Here is a 14,398-nt window from a genome sequence, read left to right as displayed (position 1 = left end):
GTAATCGAGGGTCTTAGATGATCCTAGGATACTCACAGGTGTTACCAAATCATTGTCAATCGTTGTGAGGTTCGCATCTCATTCCAAGGGCGCTAGAGTGTTGAGGCTCCATCGCCTCTACTTTGATATCCACGGTTTTACTGGAATCTTCGGAGGTAGTGCATATCTGAGACTCTGTTTTGCCCGGATAATGTTGTGTGTGCGTTCACGAGTGCTTTCCTGGTATCACTGACTGAGAGGTACGAACACATCTGCTTGATAGAACTCTGCACTACTGTGGATTCTCGACGGAAAAACACACGATGGAACGACGACCCGCGGAGCTTTCCTGAAGGACCCGTGCTTTTCTCGCTCCCATAAACTCTCCCAGCGCAGCAGCTGACCCGAAATTCGCCATAATGTACACACCTCGGGTTTTCGAAGTTCCGCACGCTCACCTCGTGAAACCGTCAGTGACACCACGCACTTCGAGGAAGTTCATACAGGATTCGCTTGATCTTTCCGAATCCATCGAGTTCCCTACACCGGTGTTCGGAGGAAAGATAATCCATCATGACCCCGGACAGAACAGAAAATTCGGAAATTTGCTTGGAACCGTCTACGTACTCAGTGGGGTATTTCTGGCGACGTGGGCGCTCTACAGTTTTGTTATTGACAGCTCCCGCACACTGATGACGCAACTCTATCTAGTGAGCAATAGGAACACGAATCTCAAGAACATTCCAACCGTCATTCTGTTGGTCTCGCTTCTGGCCATTGTGAACGGTTGCTTTGCCTTCTCGAAGAAGATCTGCGTGCGCTTCATTCACTTCATGCTTACGGTCGGCGTCATCGGTTTTCTGGTGTATGCCGCGGTCGCTATGAAACGGGGACAGCCAGAACTCGAACAGTTTTTCAGGAAAGACGCTTTACGGCAACTGCAGGAAGATTACGGCATCCTGCCCGAGGTCACTCACGGAGTCGATTTCATCCAGGTGAGGGGACAGTATGACGGGTCGGTCTTTGTTGTGACTTGTCCGGTCTAGAGTATGGCAATCCGCGATCACCGAAATATTCAGGAGCTCTGAGTTATGCGCCCTAATTCGATTTCCCGCCGCGGATCAGGTTCGGTTTGGCTGCTGTGGTCTGCAGTCCCCCCAGAATTTCGATCAGTCGCAGTGGAAGCGAAGAGGTCTCAACGGCCGGAACGAGTTCCCCAAGACATGCTTCGAGCTCAAAAACGCGGTGCGTATCCAAATGAGCTTCCCCTGGAGTGTTTCTGTTCCTCTCATTTACTCCCCGAGCGACCAATTCTTTTTTATTCCACTCCTCTCCGATTTTTCGTGACCCTCTTTCCCGATTCAGGACATGAATGATGCGGCTTTGAATCCCGTCGTCAAGAACAACACCGCGATTCATCGGTTCGTTGAGTTCGTTATCCATTCTAATCAGACTAATCAGCCATGCTTCAATCTTGCGACTTGCTCAGCATATAAGATCTTTCCCTTTCAGACAGGGCTGCCTCCCGTCAATATACGAATATCTCGTCTGGGACACTTGGGAGCTGGTGGCATGTCTCTGCGGGACGGGACTGGTCATGGCAGTGAACATGTTTTTGTCTTGTAAATACGTTCGTTGATAATAATAAATAAATACGATCCGAGATCGCCAAGCCCGTGATAACGTCGCGCCATCGAGGCGGTCTTCCCTCCCGTCGTCGTCCGGATCATCCTGATTCCAAGGGTAGATCCGATTGTCTACCGCAGACGTCGGTGGGGAGCATTCGTGGGTTCACAAGGAAAACTCTGAACTAAGCGCTCCCATTTATTCCAAATGCAAGCTCAAGGTAGTTTTATCATCAATTCACATCGAAAAGTTCGGTAAGAGCAAAATGTTTGGGATTATCACATATCTCACATATTAAACAATAAACAAACGACGTGGTCCTCAGCCTTGCTTCTCGGAAGACTTGCCTCGTTTGAGCGCGACATACTCGACTGGTTGAGCAATGTAGTTAATGATTTCATCCTGCAGTGCGGGAGGCGCCAACAGAGCCAGACGCCAGCTCAAGCCTCTCAGCCATCCATCGGGGTGATAAGCGTATTTCGGATGAGTTGCAGTAACCGCTTCGACAAAGTCGTCCACGACTTCCGAAACCTGCGAGAAGAGAAATCACGCTGAGTCTAAGCACATCATCCGATTTAGCAGAAGCTCATGGCAAAATTCGCTTCTTCCGCTCATTCTGGCATTCTCCTTCGGATTCTTCTGACTGACAACGGAAGTCGAGTACCTGTGTGCGACCGGCGCTTATGTGCGCCGAGAGGTATTCACAGGCTTTCTTGAAGTAAGCCTCCCCGTAATCTCTCTTGATCGAATCGGGAGTCGAATCCCACGACTTCTGCATGAATTGGATGAGGAGATTGTCGTCGGTGAGGTTGGTCCTGGAATTAGAATCGAGTCTCAGAGTTTTTCCTGCAAAGCTCCGACGTTCTGATAATCCTGATCTGATCCTGCTTTTCGGGAGAACGACACAAACTTGTAAACATTTGGCTCCATTGAAATGCACTTGACTCCGAATTTCTTCATTTCTCGTCGTAGCCCATCTACAAAGTAACGCGCGGCGGCCTTCGACATGCAGTACGGGACAGCCGGAGGGATCGCGTAGTGTCCTGACGGAATATAGGTGACGTTTCATTACGCGGAATAGCTTAATTTCTCAACGACTATGGGATTTTCGAGCGTCGATGCCTCGTTAGATTCTCGGAGTATATGTCCTATTATGTTCTACTCGCTCACCCCACAGAGAAGTCGTGCACAGAACACGTCCCTTGCTCTGCCTGAGGAGGGGAAGGAAGGGTCGAACAGATCTCACGAGGCCTATGACGTTGACGTCGAAGGTTCTCTGGAGCCAGTCCAACGATCCCCATTCAACTTCTCCAGCGTAACAGACTCCCGCGTTGCCGACGACGGCCCACAATTCTGTTGGGGATAGAAGCTCATTTTCAAGATCAAGACTCGCCGTCGACGTTTCGAATATCGACGGAGTGTCTAATGATGCTCCCCGAGGCCGAACTCCGGCCCCAATACCAACTCTTGTTCTTCAGTGATTTCGATACGGTCTCGTATGCAGCGTTGACCGATTCGTCTTTCGTCACGTCGAGGGGAACGATTGTCACCTGTGGAATGCCAATTTCTTGATTCTGAATGAATTTCCTCATCATGAGGACTTGTGTGGATAGGAGGGACCTTGATCCCGATCTTCTGAAAAGGAAAATACGACTCTGTGCAGAGAAAAATTCCGCGGCCCATCTGACGTCATACCTCATTCGAAGTCATCTTTTTGAGATTGTTAGCACCATCGCCTTCAGGGAACAAACATCCCGCGAAAACCTGGAATCGAATAATTCGCTGGAACCGGTCCCCAAGAGAGTCTTGATAAATCTAGATTTCATCGACTAAGGGCGCAAGCATTTCCGGTGACGTCGGAACGCTCCAAGGATCCCTGCAGAATAAATTTCACGTCCCCATACCTTGTATCCGATTTTGTCGAGACGGCGGACCAGTTCGAAGCCGAATCCGGAATCGCAACCCGTGATGAACACGGCCTGCAAATCCCAAAGAGCTTTGAGAATAAAACGAGGGTCCTTTGGAAACATTCTTGTGAATTATTTTTTGCTACAGTTATCATCAAATATAGCGTGCCAGGAGTGTCGATCACGGAACAGTGGCCTCAACCCGAGCTCTGTGAGGTCACGGGAATAACTATATGAACCTTGTACCGTCTCTTGTCGGCATCGACTGACCTTGTCCCGTGGGTTGACCGGCTTCTTGCCCCTTTGTCGATTATATTCGGTTGTTATCCTCCGGGCGAGCATACACAGGATGCACAAGGCTCCAGTAATTTGCACATAGGTCCACACGTAAGGGAGGATCAAACACGAGAGGGACAAACCGCCGAAAACGGCTGAGTAGATCTTCACCTGATCGATTACCGCCATCGTTGACCTAAAAGCGGAAGCACACTTCAATTCTTCCGCTGGGCCCTCTCCTGAACCTCGAGAGATTCTCTTCGGAAGAAGTAGGATCGAGTCTGGACTGGCCCTGCCTAGTCGGCACGATGAAACATCAGCCACAAGTGGAACTGTTCGAGCGTGAACGACCGAATGAATGAGAGCTTCCTGTCGTCACCGCGAGATAACAACTTGGCGAATATCCTTAGTGCTGAGACGAAGGACTCCGAACGCGTTGACTCCTGCTCCTGAGTCTCGATGAACCAGAATGGAAAATCGGGAAAAAATCTCCGGGAACAAACGAACAATCGACGCTGCACTCACTCACTCGTAAGCCGGAGAAGAAGTGCCGCGACGGAAGACGAAATCGGGTCAGCCGTGCCAGCTTGGGAGAAAAACCCAGATTTCTGGGGAGAGGGCTCCGGCTATTGGAACATGCCTTACAGAAGTAGCCGACCGCATCAGCTCATGCGGACTTCAAATACTGAACAGCATCTCCTACTGCCGGGAAGAATTTAGACCCGAATCCGGGGAATTTTGAACCTTGAATTTTCGATACCGGCGAAAGCCGCGAGAATACTTCCCGTGGACAGACGAGCGCCGCATCCTTACGGCTCAGCAATTCTCGTAGATCTACAGGTGAAATTCGGGGGACAACTGCGACTTAAATAATTAATCAGGACGGCGCGGGGACTGCCAGTATTTGACTCGTGTCGTTGCATGAAGTCGAGCTCGTTAATTCGATGTTGACGATTGCCGCTTCGTTGCGCTTTCGGAAAACAGGTCCAAGCAGAACTTGGATTTTTCAGCAGTTCATCGTTGGATCAGGGGGAAAGAAAGTGCTCACGGATGTGGACATTTATCCGCATTGAGCATTCCCGAGTATCCGTTTCGGTGACGATTTTCTGTCTTCTTGTTTTCCTCTCCTAAGACAATGCTGAAGAGCCTCTCTGGATCAGCGCAGCCGGCGGGAGAGGAATGGATTCCATGAGATAATCAGTGAGCTGCACTTCCGGTCTAATGGCAGCGCATTAGATCGCGGGGCGATGATACGTATTTGGCGAAGTTTCTTCTGGCCAACGGAGCCCGCGTCCGTCTTCTCTCCTGTACGAAACTCGCTATTTCGAAGCAGGGACACTTTCCGTCAGGAGTCATACAGTCGTGTTCCGGAGGAGCAACGCTATCTCGAGCGGGTGTCCGCGGACACGGCGCTCTTCCTTTCAGAGTAGAGGAATGAGGTTGATCGCATGCATGGACTTGGCACCCTCCGGTCCATCAGAGCATCTTGCCGAGTCGAAGTGAGCAAGGACATTGAACTCGAAATAGTCCAACGGAGTGACGCGGTCGAATCGGAAGCGTGTCGCAGGGAAGTCGGCAGAAATTCTCGGGTAAAGAAGCGGCGAGCGGCTCGTTCTTAAGTTAACAACTCCTGTGGAGTTGCACACGGATTCGCTTTATTCCATCATATATGCACACTTTGTACAAACGTTGTTGACACTGTAATCCCAGTATAAGATAAAACTTTCGTTATTTACAACATCCGGTCAGAGCTGCACATCCAACCTCAAAATACACCACCGCCGATACCGTGGAGCTCGGCGAATGAACAAATCAATACAATGCTTGTCCCGCACATGCCCCAGGAACGAACGTGGGAATATTCGCCCATCACAAGACTGCTGGAAGTCTCTCTCACACCGGCAAGTGGGGCGGGGCTTCAATAAATTTAAACAAAACTTTCCTACGATATATATATAAAGATCTTTTCGTTCGTGGGGTACAGTGCCCCGGAACAGATACACCGGTCCGGCACATTGAGTCGCTCTTATGCGATCTCGGGACTGTAGCTCCTGCTCCGTCGAGTCACGCTATCCGCTCTGTACAGATCACCTGTAATAAATTGTCACGAGTCTTGAAATGTCTCGAGGTTCCATGGGAAACAGCATTGTACGCATGTGATCCTCGAATTCGATAATCACTCGACAGACGCAGGGACGAACGAACTGACCTGAATCCAAGATCCTATCTTTGAAAGAGAGAGCCATTGTGGGATGGCCCCCGTTGCTGAACGAGTGGAGTTTTATCTGTAGCCGATCCATTAGAGACTGCATTGCGGGCGTAGGATTCTCTAGTCCTAGAATGGTTCGGATTAAGTTCGCTCATTCCTTAAGTTCAGTCTTGAGCTAATCTCAGCCATTAGACGACCGAGAATCCTTTAGAAGGCGGCGAATAGCCAGTCATGTTGTTGCCTAGTCCAGGATACCTGTGGGCTCGACGGAGACCCTGCTGTCTCCTTGGAATCGTACCTGAGGCTTTAGCTTCAAAAAAGTTGTTCGTTATCGGGAAAGGGTTTGAGTTGTGAGATCCGGCTGTAGGACTGGCCACCGAGCTGACACTGCGCGTGGAACCTGCCCGAAAGAAAAATTCTCATGAGTACCTAGGAGTGTTCCCTCCTGATCAAGCATCTAGCGGGAGGATGTCCCGCTTTATCTTTTCTGAACAGTCAAACCATGCACGCACAAGACAGGGTTATCTCGGGAACTGAAATGAAAACAACTGAGATACTTCATCAAAGATCCAAATGGGGTTTATTGAATCTACGTCGGTTGCATGCAGGATGGTGATGAAATACAATTCGCTCATTACAGGCGACTTTCTCCTACTCTGCGATAGGGTCAGAGGACGCGTCCCCTACGGGTTGGCTCCTCGGAAAGAAGGCCTCACGGTGCACAGTGATCCATGGGACTTTCTCCTCGCCAAGGGATGCCTAGATCGACCATCATTCGAACTAGCAAAGCGCTTCGGCGGAAGGTCATTGGGCATGCGAATTCAGATCGAGCTGATCGGAAAAACTCGTTCGAAAATCGACGACCGAAGCGTGCTTGCTCCGAATCGTCCCGTCCGAGCCTTGGAAGCGCACGCACAATAAGGGCCATGAATACAATTCGGCCGCCGATTCCCGGAAAAAGGAAAACGCTTCGGCACTAGATTCTTTTCACATCGGTCTGGAATCGGCGTAAGATTCTTGGATACGAGGCCTCGACGAATGCCACCACGGCACTGTTGATAGAGAGCAACCGCGGCTCCCTCACTGATCTCGCTTCTCCAATGTGTTCCGAGCACCCAATATGTGAATCGAGCTTCCTCCCGTCGCGAAAAAAGTTTCTCTTGAATCCCCTTGGATGCCGCGGGGACCGATTGAGCCGACTCCATAAGTCGCGCGTATCCGTTCGCCATCGAAAATAACTGACTTAACAACAGGTATATGAACTCAGATCGTACGAAAAAGAAGAACTCAACAACATGTGCTTATGACGATACACTAAAAGCGCCCGATTTCGAATGACTGGCTCTCAAAAAACGTTAAAAATCCATGGTGGAAAAGAACGCGCCTCTATGAAGGAGTTTGTTGCAGCAACCGCTCCAAACGAGTGTTGTGTGGCTGACCGGCGTAATTACTCTTCACTTTGCATTATTGACTTCGACCAGGGGAACTCGACGACTCCTCAAAGATAATTGTCCAACCACCCGTTTGAGCTTCCGCTGCGCGACCGAGGGTTTCTTCTTCAGAGTTTGAGCTTCAGTTTTTTTTTGTTCTTTCTGCTCATGCCGGAGCGTTGACTGATTTCTGTTTTCGTCTCAGAGGATATATCACCGCTTTCCCGCTCCAACTCGACCACGGCAATCCGCGCTCGACGCTCTCTTTCGGCTCTCTGAGCTCTATTGGCTGCTAACAGCTCTTCAAGTGATATGGCTCGACTTTCTTTAGTTTCTCGGTCAACCGTTATAACTATTCCCCCACCTTCTTCCTTCACCTCGACGTCACTATGCGTACCCGTCCGTCGTCCTGAGCTTTGACGAGAATCGAAGCAACTCCGGCGAACTGACGATGGTCTGTCACTCGTCGACGAGTCATCGTCATCGTCTGTGTTCGTGTTGTGACCGTTGGTTTCATTCATATTGGCTCTCCGGCGTAGCCTCGTATGAACTGAACCGTTTGAGGATCCGGATAACGAAATCTAGAAAAGAGGCCGGACAGTGAGAAACCATCGACTTCTGCTCGCCCATTGTCATAGCGGATTGGAATCGCTCGACTTACCCGGTTGAGTTCTTGCTCTACTTTCAGGCGTTTTTCTTTCTCTATGTGATAACTTCGACGACATCTCCGTTTGACTTGGACACGATGCACACCACCTTCGAACTGTAGCTGCATGTCGTGCCTGAACTCGCTTTTCAATATAGCCTGTCGGAGGAAACTTTTAGAGTCCGTATGAACTGAAAATTGTCTCTCGTGAGCTCGGACCCGAAGAAGCGAAAATGAGACCGAGAATTCGCAAGAAGCGCTCACCTGTTTGAACATTTCGCGGCACAGTTCGTAGTTCGGCTTATCATGGAATTCTAGTCGGGCTACGTAAGTAGCGAATTCAAGAATGTAGGGGGGAGAACCCTTCCGCCCGAAACAGGCCATCATCAGAGTCTGGGGATCTCGCATGTAGATATCTTTTTGACGTGCTATCTGATCAGCTTCCTCCCTATTCGACGACCAGGGCAATTTTCCAGATATCCAGAACAAAAGATTATATAACAACACCTGGAATAAGCAGACGATCTTCCATGAGCCGACTTCGCATAAGGACACCCCGTACCTCGAAATCATGAGGTAGAGCTCCGCATCGCACCGGAGTAACGCAATGAGAAGTGCCATCCGTACCTCGAGATCACTCCGTCTGGAAAGAGCTCCCATGTGACCGTCTCTTGAAGTGAATTCTATGGTACCATCGTGAGCACGGCGGAGATCTTCGCGGAATTCCTTGTGCACCTCGTAGCCGGATTCGTATACAAAATATCTGGAAGGCACGATAAGGCGTGATGGACCCGATCGTTATTCAAAATCATTTTTTCGACGGGCTATCATCGCTTCCGCATGGGACTCAAGCGTGGTGTTTTTTTCTGCAGCGACGAGAGAATCGGAAGCAAGTTGGTGACGACTTCCAGGAGAATATCAATATCTCACCGGCATGCGAGGCCAAAGTCGACGAGGTATATTTTGTTCGGATCATCGAAGCCTAGGAGGAGGTTTTGCGCCTTGACGTCTTTATGTACATAGCCATGGAAGTGGATATACTCGAGTATGTCGGTGACGCGTATTGCAACAGTCAGAGCGGTTTTGAGCGGCATTTTCCCATCGTTGAGGCTCAGAATTGTCTGGAAGAATCATCCGTGAGACATCTTCGAGAAGTTTCCATTGTTCATTCAGCCTCAAACTTCGACCCGCGAACCAAGCCTCCCAATCCGCGCTAGGTTCTCCTCGAAAACAGGATCACCTACCTGTAGATCCGTTCCGAATCGATCGATAACGATGAAACGGTACTTTTGCCGCCGATGAACGAACGAGCCAGATCCGTGCAGCCGAGGCATACCAACATAGTCCAGTCCTCTTTGCCGTTGCCATTCTTCCACTGAAATTTATTCCAATCACTGATCGAGTTGATTCTTCACCCCAAGTGCTCTCACCAAAATCATGGAAGAATTCAACCGAGAATTCATCTGGTGAGTATGACGGATAAAACTTACTCTTGTCGATTTTGGCACACCGATGGTAGAAATGCATTTCCGTGAATAAGCTACCGTTATCGTGGGGTTCGACTTTGATCGCCATCCTAGTATCCTCAGGAACAGAGCCTCGATCGGACCGAGTGGCTTCGCAAGCCATGAAAATGGAACCGAAACCCCCCGTGCCAATGTGGTTGCCGACTTTCCATTTTGTGCCTCGGACGTCCGTGACGACGACGCCCGAAACGTGCAACGCCACGGCCCGATTCATGCTCGGATTAAAGTAGTTTCTCAACCGATTTGGGCTGAGTCCTCAGGATGTCTCAGCTGTTCAGTAGCTGTAACCGCCACATCTGCGAGAAAAAAAAACGTATTGGATACCTGACTCACCTAAAGACAACGTCTCTTGGAACACGCGCCGTGCGGATGTTCGAATAGGCAATCGGACCCGTCGATATGGGAGGCATAGCTGCATTATCATGTGTGCCGAGTTCGCCTGTCGTTTCAAAAGTTCCGAAGGCCTGCACGCCGGCGGCTCACAGACTTCCCTTTGACTCGGCAAGTCTCGACGACCGGCCAGCGACTTCTGACACGCCTTTGGAGCTCAACTGTCCAGTGACTGGTAAATTTCGGTCGATTCGTAGTGACACGACGACCCCGACTAAGAGCTCCAATGGACATGAAGCGAGACGGGGGACAGAGCTTAGTCATCTGACACGGACACCTCGAATAGATATTCCATGAGAAATCGTCGATGCTAACAATCGGGGTCCCTAAATGGCGAGCTTTCACGATGCAGATGCCAGCAGATTACCTTCGGATACACCGTTTGAGTTCCATCATTCACCTTTGGGGGAACTTCCTGATACCGCCCAGAACCGACATGGGGCTGCCAGCGGTAGCAGATTTCCCAGCCGCGGATCCGGCAACGACACCGACGAATCGTCGTCGTTCCCAAATTTAGTTCAAACGTGTTCGAGGTCAAAACCAGCTGATCTGATGAATGTTCGAAGTTACCCGAGATCTCAGCGGACCGATTCCGGCCGGACTGAGAGGAATCGGGGATCCACACAATAATCGAATGATTCCTAGAAACCACGGTCGTATTCACAGCCGCACGGAAGAGGTCTCAGGTGTTAAAGGGCTAACGGCTTGCTCGTGAAAGCGTCGCTTAAAACAATGGCGTCTGGGCGTCACACGCAACTGAAAGTCAACCTCAAAGGCCACAGATGCCTCAAGTCCTCACCTCAAACGTGACGTTTTAAGTTGCTACGCGAAAGCTCCCGTACGTTACAGCAAAGTAAGGAAGTTTCTCACTCCGGGTTGAACACCGCATCTCACGGAACTAGATGCAACAGAACAACCAACTCCCGCCACACGGACGCGCCGCCGGTCACTACGGTTGAAGCCGTTGTTGCCTGCTCTGCTTCTGATGGCTCGTCGCTTTTGTCGTCTGCTCGAAAACATTAAGGCGCGTTCCGTCACCGAGGCCTACCAGCTCCGTCGAGTTCAGACGTGACGAGCCGGAATGATCGAGAATTGTAACCCCTCGCGCCTCCCTGGTACTTGGCGAGCTTTCACGAGATTTCGGGGAACCAGTTCGTCCGGAGAACCATGCAGATTCCGTGCTCAGAAGATCGAAGGATCCGAATCGGCAGCCCGATCTCCGAAGTCGAGCAGAATCGATTTTCGGCTCAAGTTGTCCGGTGTAATGCATTGATCGTGGAAACTATGATATAGGTACGCACTGAAAATTAAATCGCAATCATGAACTTAACCACTTGCTTAGTCGTCGCCTCTCCAGATTCCTCGTGGCGGCCTCGGAATCTTCTCCGACCTAAGGCTCCACCCGTTCGAATCGGACACGGGAGCTGCTTGTCGCGAGGTTATCCAGCTGCGCTGATCTGGGATCTGGGATCAAGATCCTCCGATGCGGGTTCGAGGTAGGCAATCAAGCAGGCGATCAGAGGGTTTGACCAACGTTTTTCCCGAGAAGGAGAAAGGTCTCGAAAGCATCACAGCGCCATGGCAGGGAGACTGCGTGAGAGAGGGAGGATGTCTTGAGAGAAGAAGTGCAAAATGACTCCTGGATAGCTGCGAGGTCTATGGAAGCAGATAGAACGTAGCTGCTCCGGGTGGGGGATCATGGGAGGGTTGGCCGCTCGTGCTCCCCCTCGAGACTGAACTCCGGCCTCACCAGAAAATTCTCCGAGGCGACATTCCTCTTGTCGTTCCGACGTTGACCCTGCGGTGTGAGTTTCCTTCCATCTCCGAGTCGTTACTTTCGGATCACTCTTGAGTTCGCCAATCAGCTTCCTGGTGACTGGGATTGGACACTCATTGGGATTCCATGGTGCTGCCTATTGGAAATCGCAGGGTATGGTTTCCTTGGACTGTACAGCCCTCGCCTTGTTGCAAATGCGCCCCTGCTGCTCGACTTCCGAAGCTGATTGCGAGCCGCATCGGCGCAATTCCATGAAAACTCGAGGACCATGATCAATCCCCAGGACGACATCCACTTCTTTCGAACTCATGGAGCGCTCCCGCACAGCTAAGAAGCGGTCTCGTCAACACTCAACAACCTTTTTCCGCTCCAAGCAACACTCGCTTACAGTAAGCGAGATCTTCTCCGCTCCAATCTAGTAGTCGAATCCGGTAAGGATGCGTGAATCTCTATGCTTTCGGCAGCCCTCTAGGTTTGTCCCGAGCTGAATTCGGGTTTCCCCCTTCACTTCGTACTCCCTCGTGAGCTCGTCTCCTCAATAGGTCATGCGCAAGAAGGGATCGATCCTGGGCCTTTCCCCGCGTACAGAAGACTCACGCTGCGTGCGTACTTATGATGGCAAGGTCGAACGTCAGCGTTCGTCTCTATATCATCATGGGACCGTTCGTAAATTTATGGGTACAGGTACCAGAAGCGGCGCTCGAGGAATCAATCGGAAAGTCGAGTATTACAATACCGAAGTGAACTTCCTCGGTCTCTGAACGACCTGGGAAACAAAGCGCGGATCGAAATGAATATTGAGCGGTAGCTATTTTGCTAGCTCCGCCCCTCTTAGTGGGACCGAATTGAATTCATTTCAGGTGGACATGCTTTTCAATTCGCTCGATTCTTTTTCCCGTTGACGGGGCTGAGGAGGATAGCTCCGTCTTCCCACCACTCCCGCGGAACGGTCATCGCGGCTGAATTTCGAGTCGTCTGCAAAAATAATTATCTCTTCCGGAAGTTTTCGTTGTCCTGGTCAGTGAATCATGCTTCGTGGAGACGAGAGTCTCCGCGCTTCCAACCCCTCTGGCCTTGTTCCAAGGTCAGCGTATGACGTGCCTACGACTGGACTGATGAGTTTGAATGCATGCGGCTGTCTTGAGCCCACTCCCTACGATCCTATCCACAGCCGGAATGTCCTCAGCTCGAGAAATCCCAGCGGCTTCCGGATGAGCTCCTCCTATTTCACCGAAAGAACGATCCTTCCCCGAGAAGAACGATTATCCTCGAGAAGGACCGATCCTCTCCCGAGAGGGAGCCATCCTTCCCCGAGAAGAAATGATCCTTCCCCGGGTGGGATCGATGGTTCACCGGAGGGGAGCGAGCCTCCCTCCGTGAAGGAACAAGTTCCCTTTGTGAGGGAACATCGTTGCCCTGTGTAGGAGCAATCCTATCCGGGGGGGGAACAACCCTGCCCTGGAAAGCAGCAGTGCCTCCTCAAGAAGGAACAATGCCTCCCGGAGGAGGAACGACTCTCCGCCAGGGAAGAACGATCTTCTCTCGAGACGGGACAATCTTTCCCTAAAAAGGTTCGATCCTCCGCGAGAAGGAGGGATTCTCCTTCGGGAAGGAACAGTCTTCTCCCGAGGAGCAACGATCCTTCTCGGCATTTCGAAGCTGGAGAACCGTAATCAACGCACAACTTCCTGCCTCTCGAGCGAGCTGAGACGGTCGTCTCCCCCTTACGTCTCCCGTCATGCGCAGTACGCACGGAACGGGGAGCTCCAGTGTTCGGCATCGAACCGGCAGTGGATATGTCCAGGGCAAGAATACAATACTGGAGCGATCCAGACCTTCGTACGATCCATTTTCTCGATATAACATATATGCATGCATGCAAATATCGGGAGGATGCAAATATCTGGGAAGAGGCGAATATCGATCGAGTTCCGTCTCTTTGGAATTCAGAAAGGAACAGACCCCGATATCTTCACGAGTATCCAAGGAATTCATTCCAGGAATTCATTCCAAAGAATCGATGGCGAATTCTCGAGCTCGAGCATGGTCTTTCACTGTCTTCGAAAATCATCACGGTTGCGATAGGGTATCCTCATTCCTACGCAGCTTTGTCACTTAGAATCCCTATGATGAATCAGGATCAGAGCTGTGCGCCGCGACCAGAGTTGACGGCGGCGGCGGGGGAGAAATACCCGGCGCGCCGGCACGCCGCGGCGTTACAGCGGCGCACCGCGGCGCAGGAGATAGCCACTGTGAATAATATAGGAGAGACGATTTTTTACAATTTATTTTCCATCCCAATAACAATGTAGGGAAGGGCATGCCTTAACTTAACATCGGAACTATGTGTCATATACGCGGCAAGAAACTTTTGCTGTCGTGAATGAAAAGAGTCTTCGTCATCGTTATTGGATCCAAAGTACACCGTTTTTCTCGCAACAAATTTCCTGCGATTGAAAACCTCCGTTCAGGTCGAAATTAGAGTCGAAATCTCTCATTCTGCCGCCGCCTTAGCAGCATCATGCACAGTATTGACTACCGAATTCGACGGCGCGCCGCCGGCGTTTTCGCCGCCGCCGCGCCGTGGAGATTCGGTGGCGGCTGGCGGCGGACTTGCACACTCGGCGCGCCG

The 14,398-nt window shown here is 50.9% G+C and overlaps 3 protein-coding genes across 3 annotated transcripts; 1 reads left to right on the top strand and 2 right to left on the bottom strand.

The window, feature by feature from the left end:
* Positions 1–398: 398 nt before the first annotated feature.
* On the top strand, positions 399–1,867 carry Tsp68C (Tetraspanin 68C). Its single transcript, XM_003740652.2, has 4 exons — positions 399–974; positions 1,105–1,224; positions 1,345–1,400; positions 1,492–1,867. The coding sequence occupies exons 1-4, from the start codon at positions 399–401 to the stop codon at positions 1,616–1,618; spliced, it is 879 nt and encodes a 292-aa protein (XP_003740700.1). The 3' UTR covers positions 1,619–1,867.
* A 59-nt stretch (positions 1,868–1,926) lies between these two features.
* On the bottom strand, positions 1,927–4,145 carry LOC100904171 (D-beta-hydroxybutyrate dehydrogenase, mitochondrial). The gene is made up of 8 exons (XM_029110696.1): positions 3,783–4,145; positions 3,510–3,584; positions 3,301–3,369; positions 3,067–3,155; positions 2,776–2,993; positions 2,516–2,648; positions 2,270–2,420; positions 1,927–2,136 (listed from the first exon to the last, which is right to left on the bottom strand). The coding sequence occupies exons 1-8, from the start codon at positions 3,975–3,977 to the stop codon at positions 1,927–1,929; spliced, it is 1,140 nt and encodes a 379-aa protein (XP_028966529.1). The 5' UTR covers positions 3,978–4,145.
* Positions 4,146–5,409: 1,264 nt separating this feature from the next.
* On the bottom strand, positions 5,410–10,940 carry LOC100903878 (serine/threonine-protein kinase VRK1). The gene is made up of 11 exons (XM_003740649.2): positions 10,789–10,940; positions 9,564–9,895; positions 9,318–9,448; positions 9,004–9,194; positions 8,701–8,836; positions 8,338–8,580; positions 8,089–8,232; positions 7,825–8,008; positions 6,296–6,397; positions 5,998–6,123; positions 5,410–5,879 (listed from the first exon to the last, which is right to left on the bottom strand). The coding sequence occupies exons 2-11, from the start codon at positions 9,811–9,813 to the stop codon at positions 5,815–5,817; spliced, it is 1,572 nt and encodes a 523-aa protein (XP_003740697.1). The 5' UTR covers positions 9,814–9,895; positions 10,789–10,940; the 3' UTR covers positions 5,410–5,814.
* Positions 10,941–14,398: the final 3,458 nt, after the last annotated feature.

The sequence above is a fragment of the Galendromus occidentalis genome, unplaced genomic scaffold, assembly GCF_000255335.2.
Source record: "Galendromus occidentalis unplaced genomic scaffold, Mocc_1.1 scf7180000077078, whole genome shotgun sequence".
Lineage (NCBI taxonomy): Eukaryota > Metazoa > Arthropoda > Arachnida > Mesostigmata > Phytoseiidae > Galendromus > Galendromus occidentalis.
This window is presented reverse-complemented; position numbering and strand designations above follow the sequence as displayed.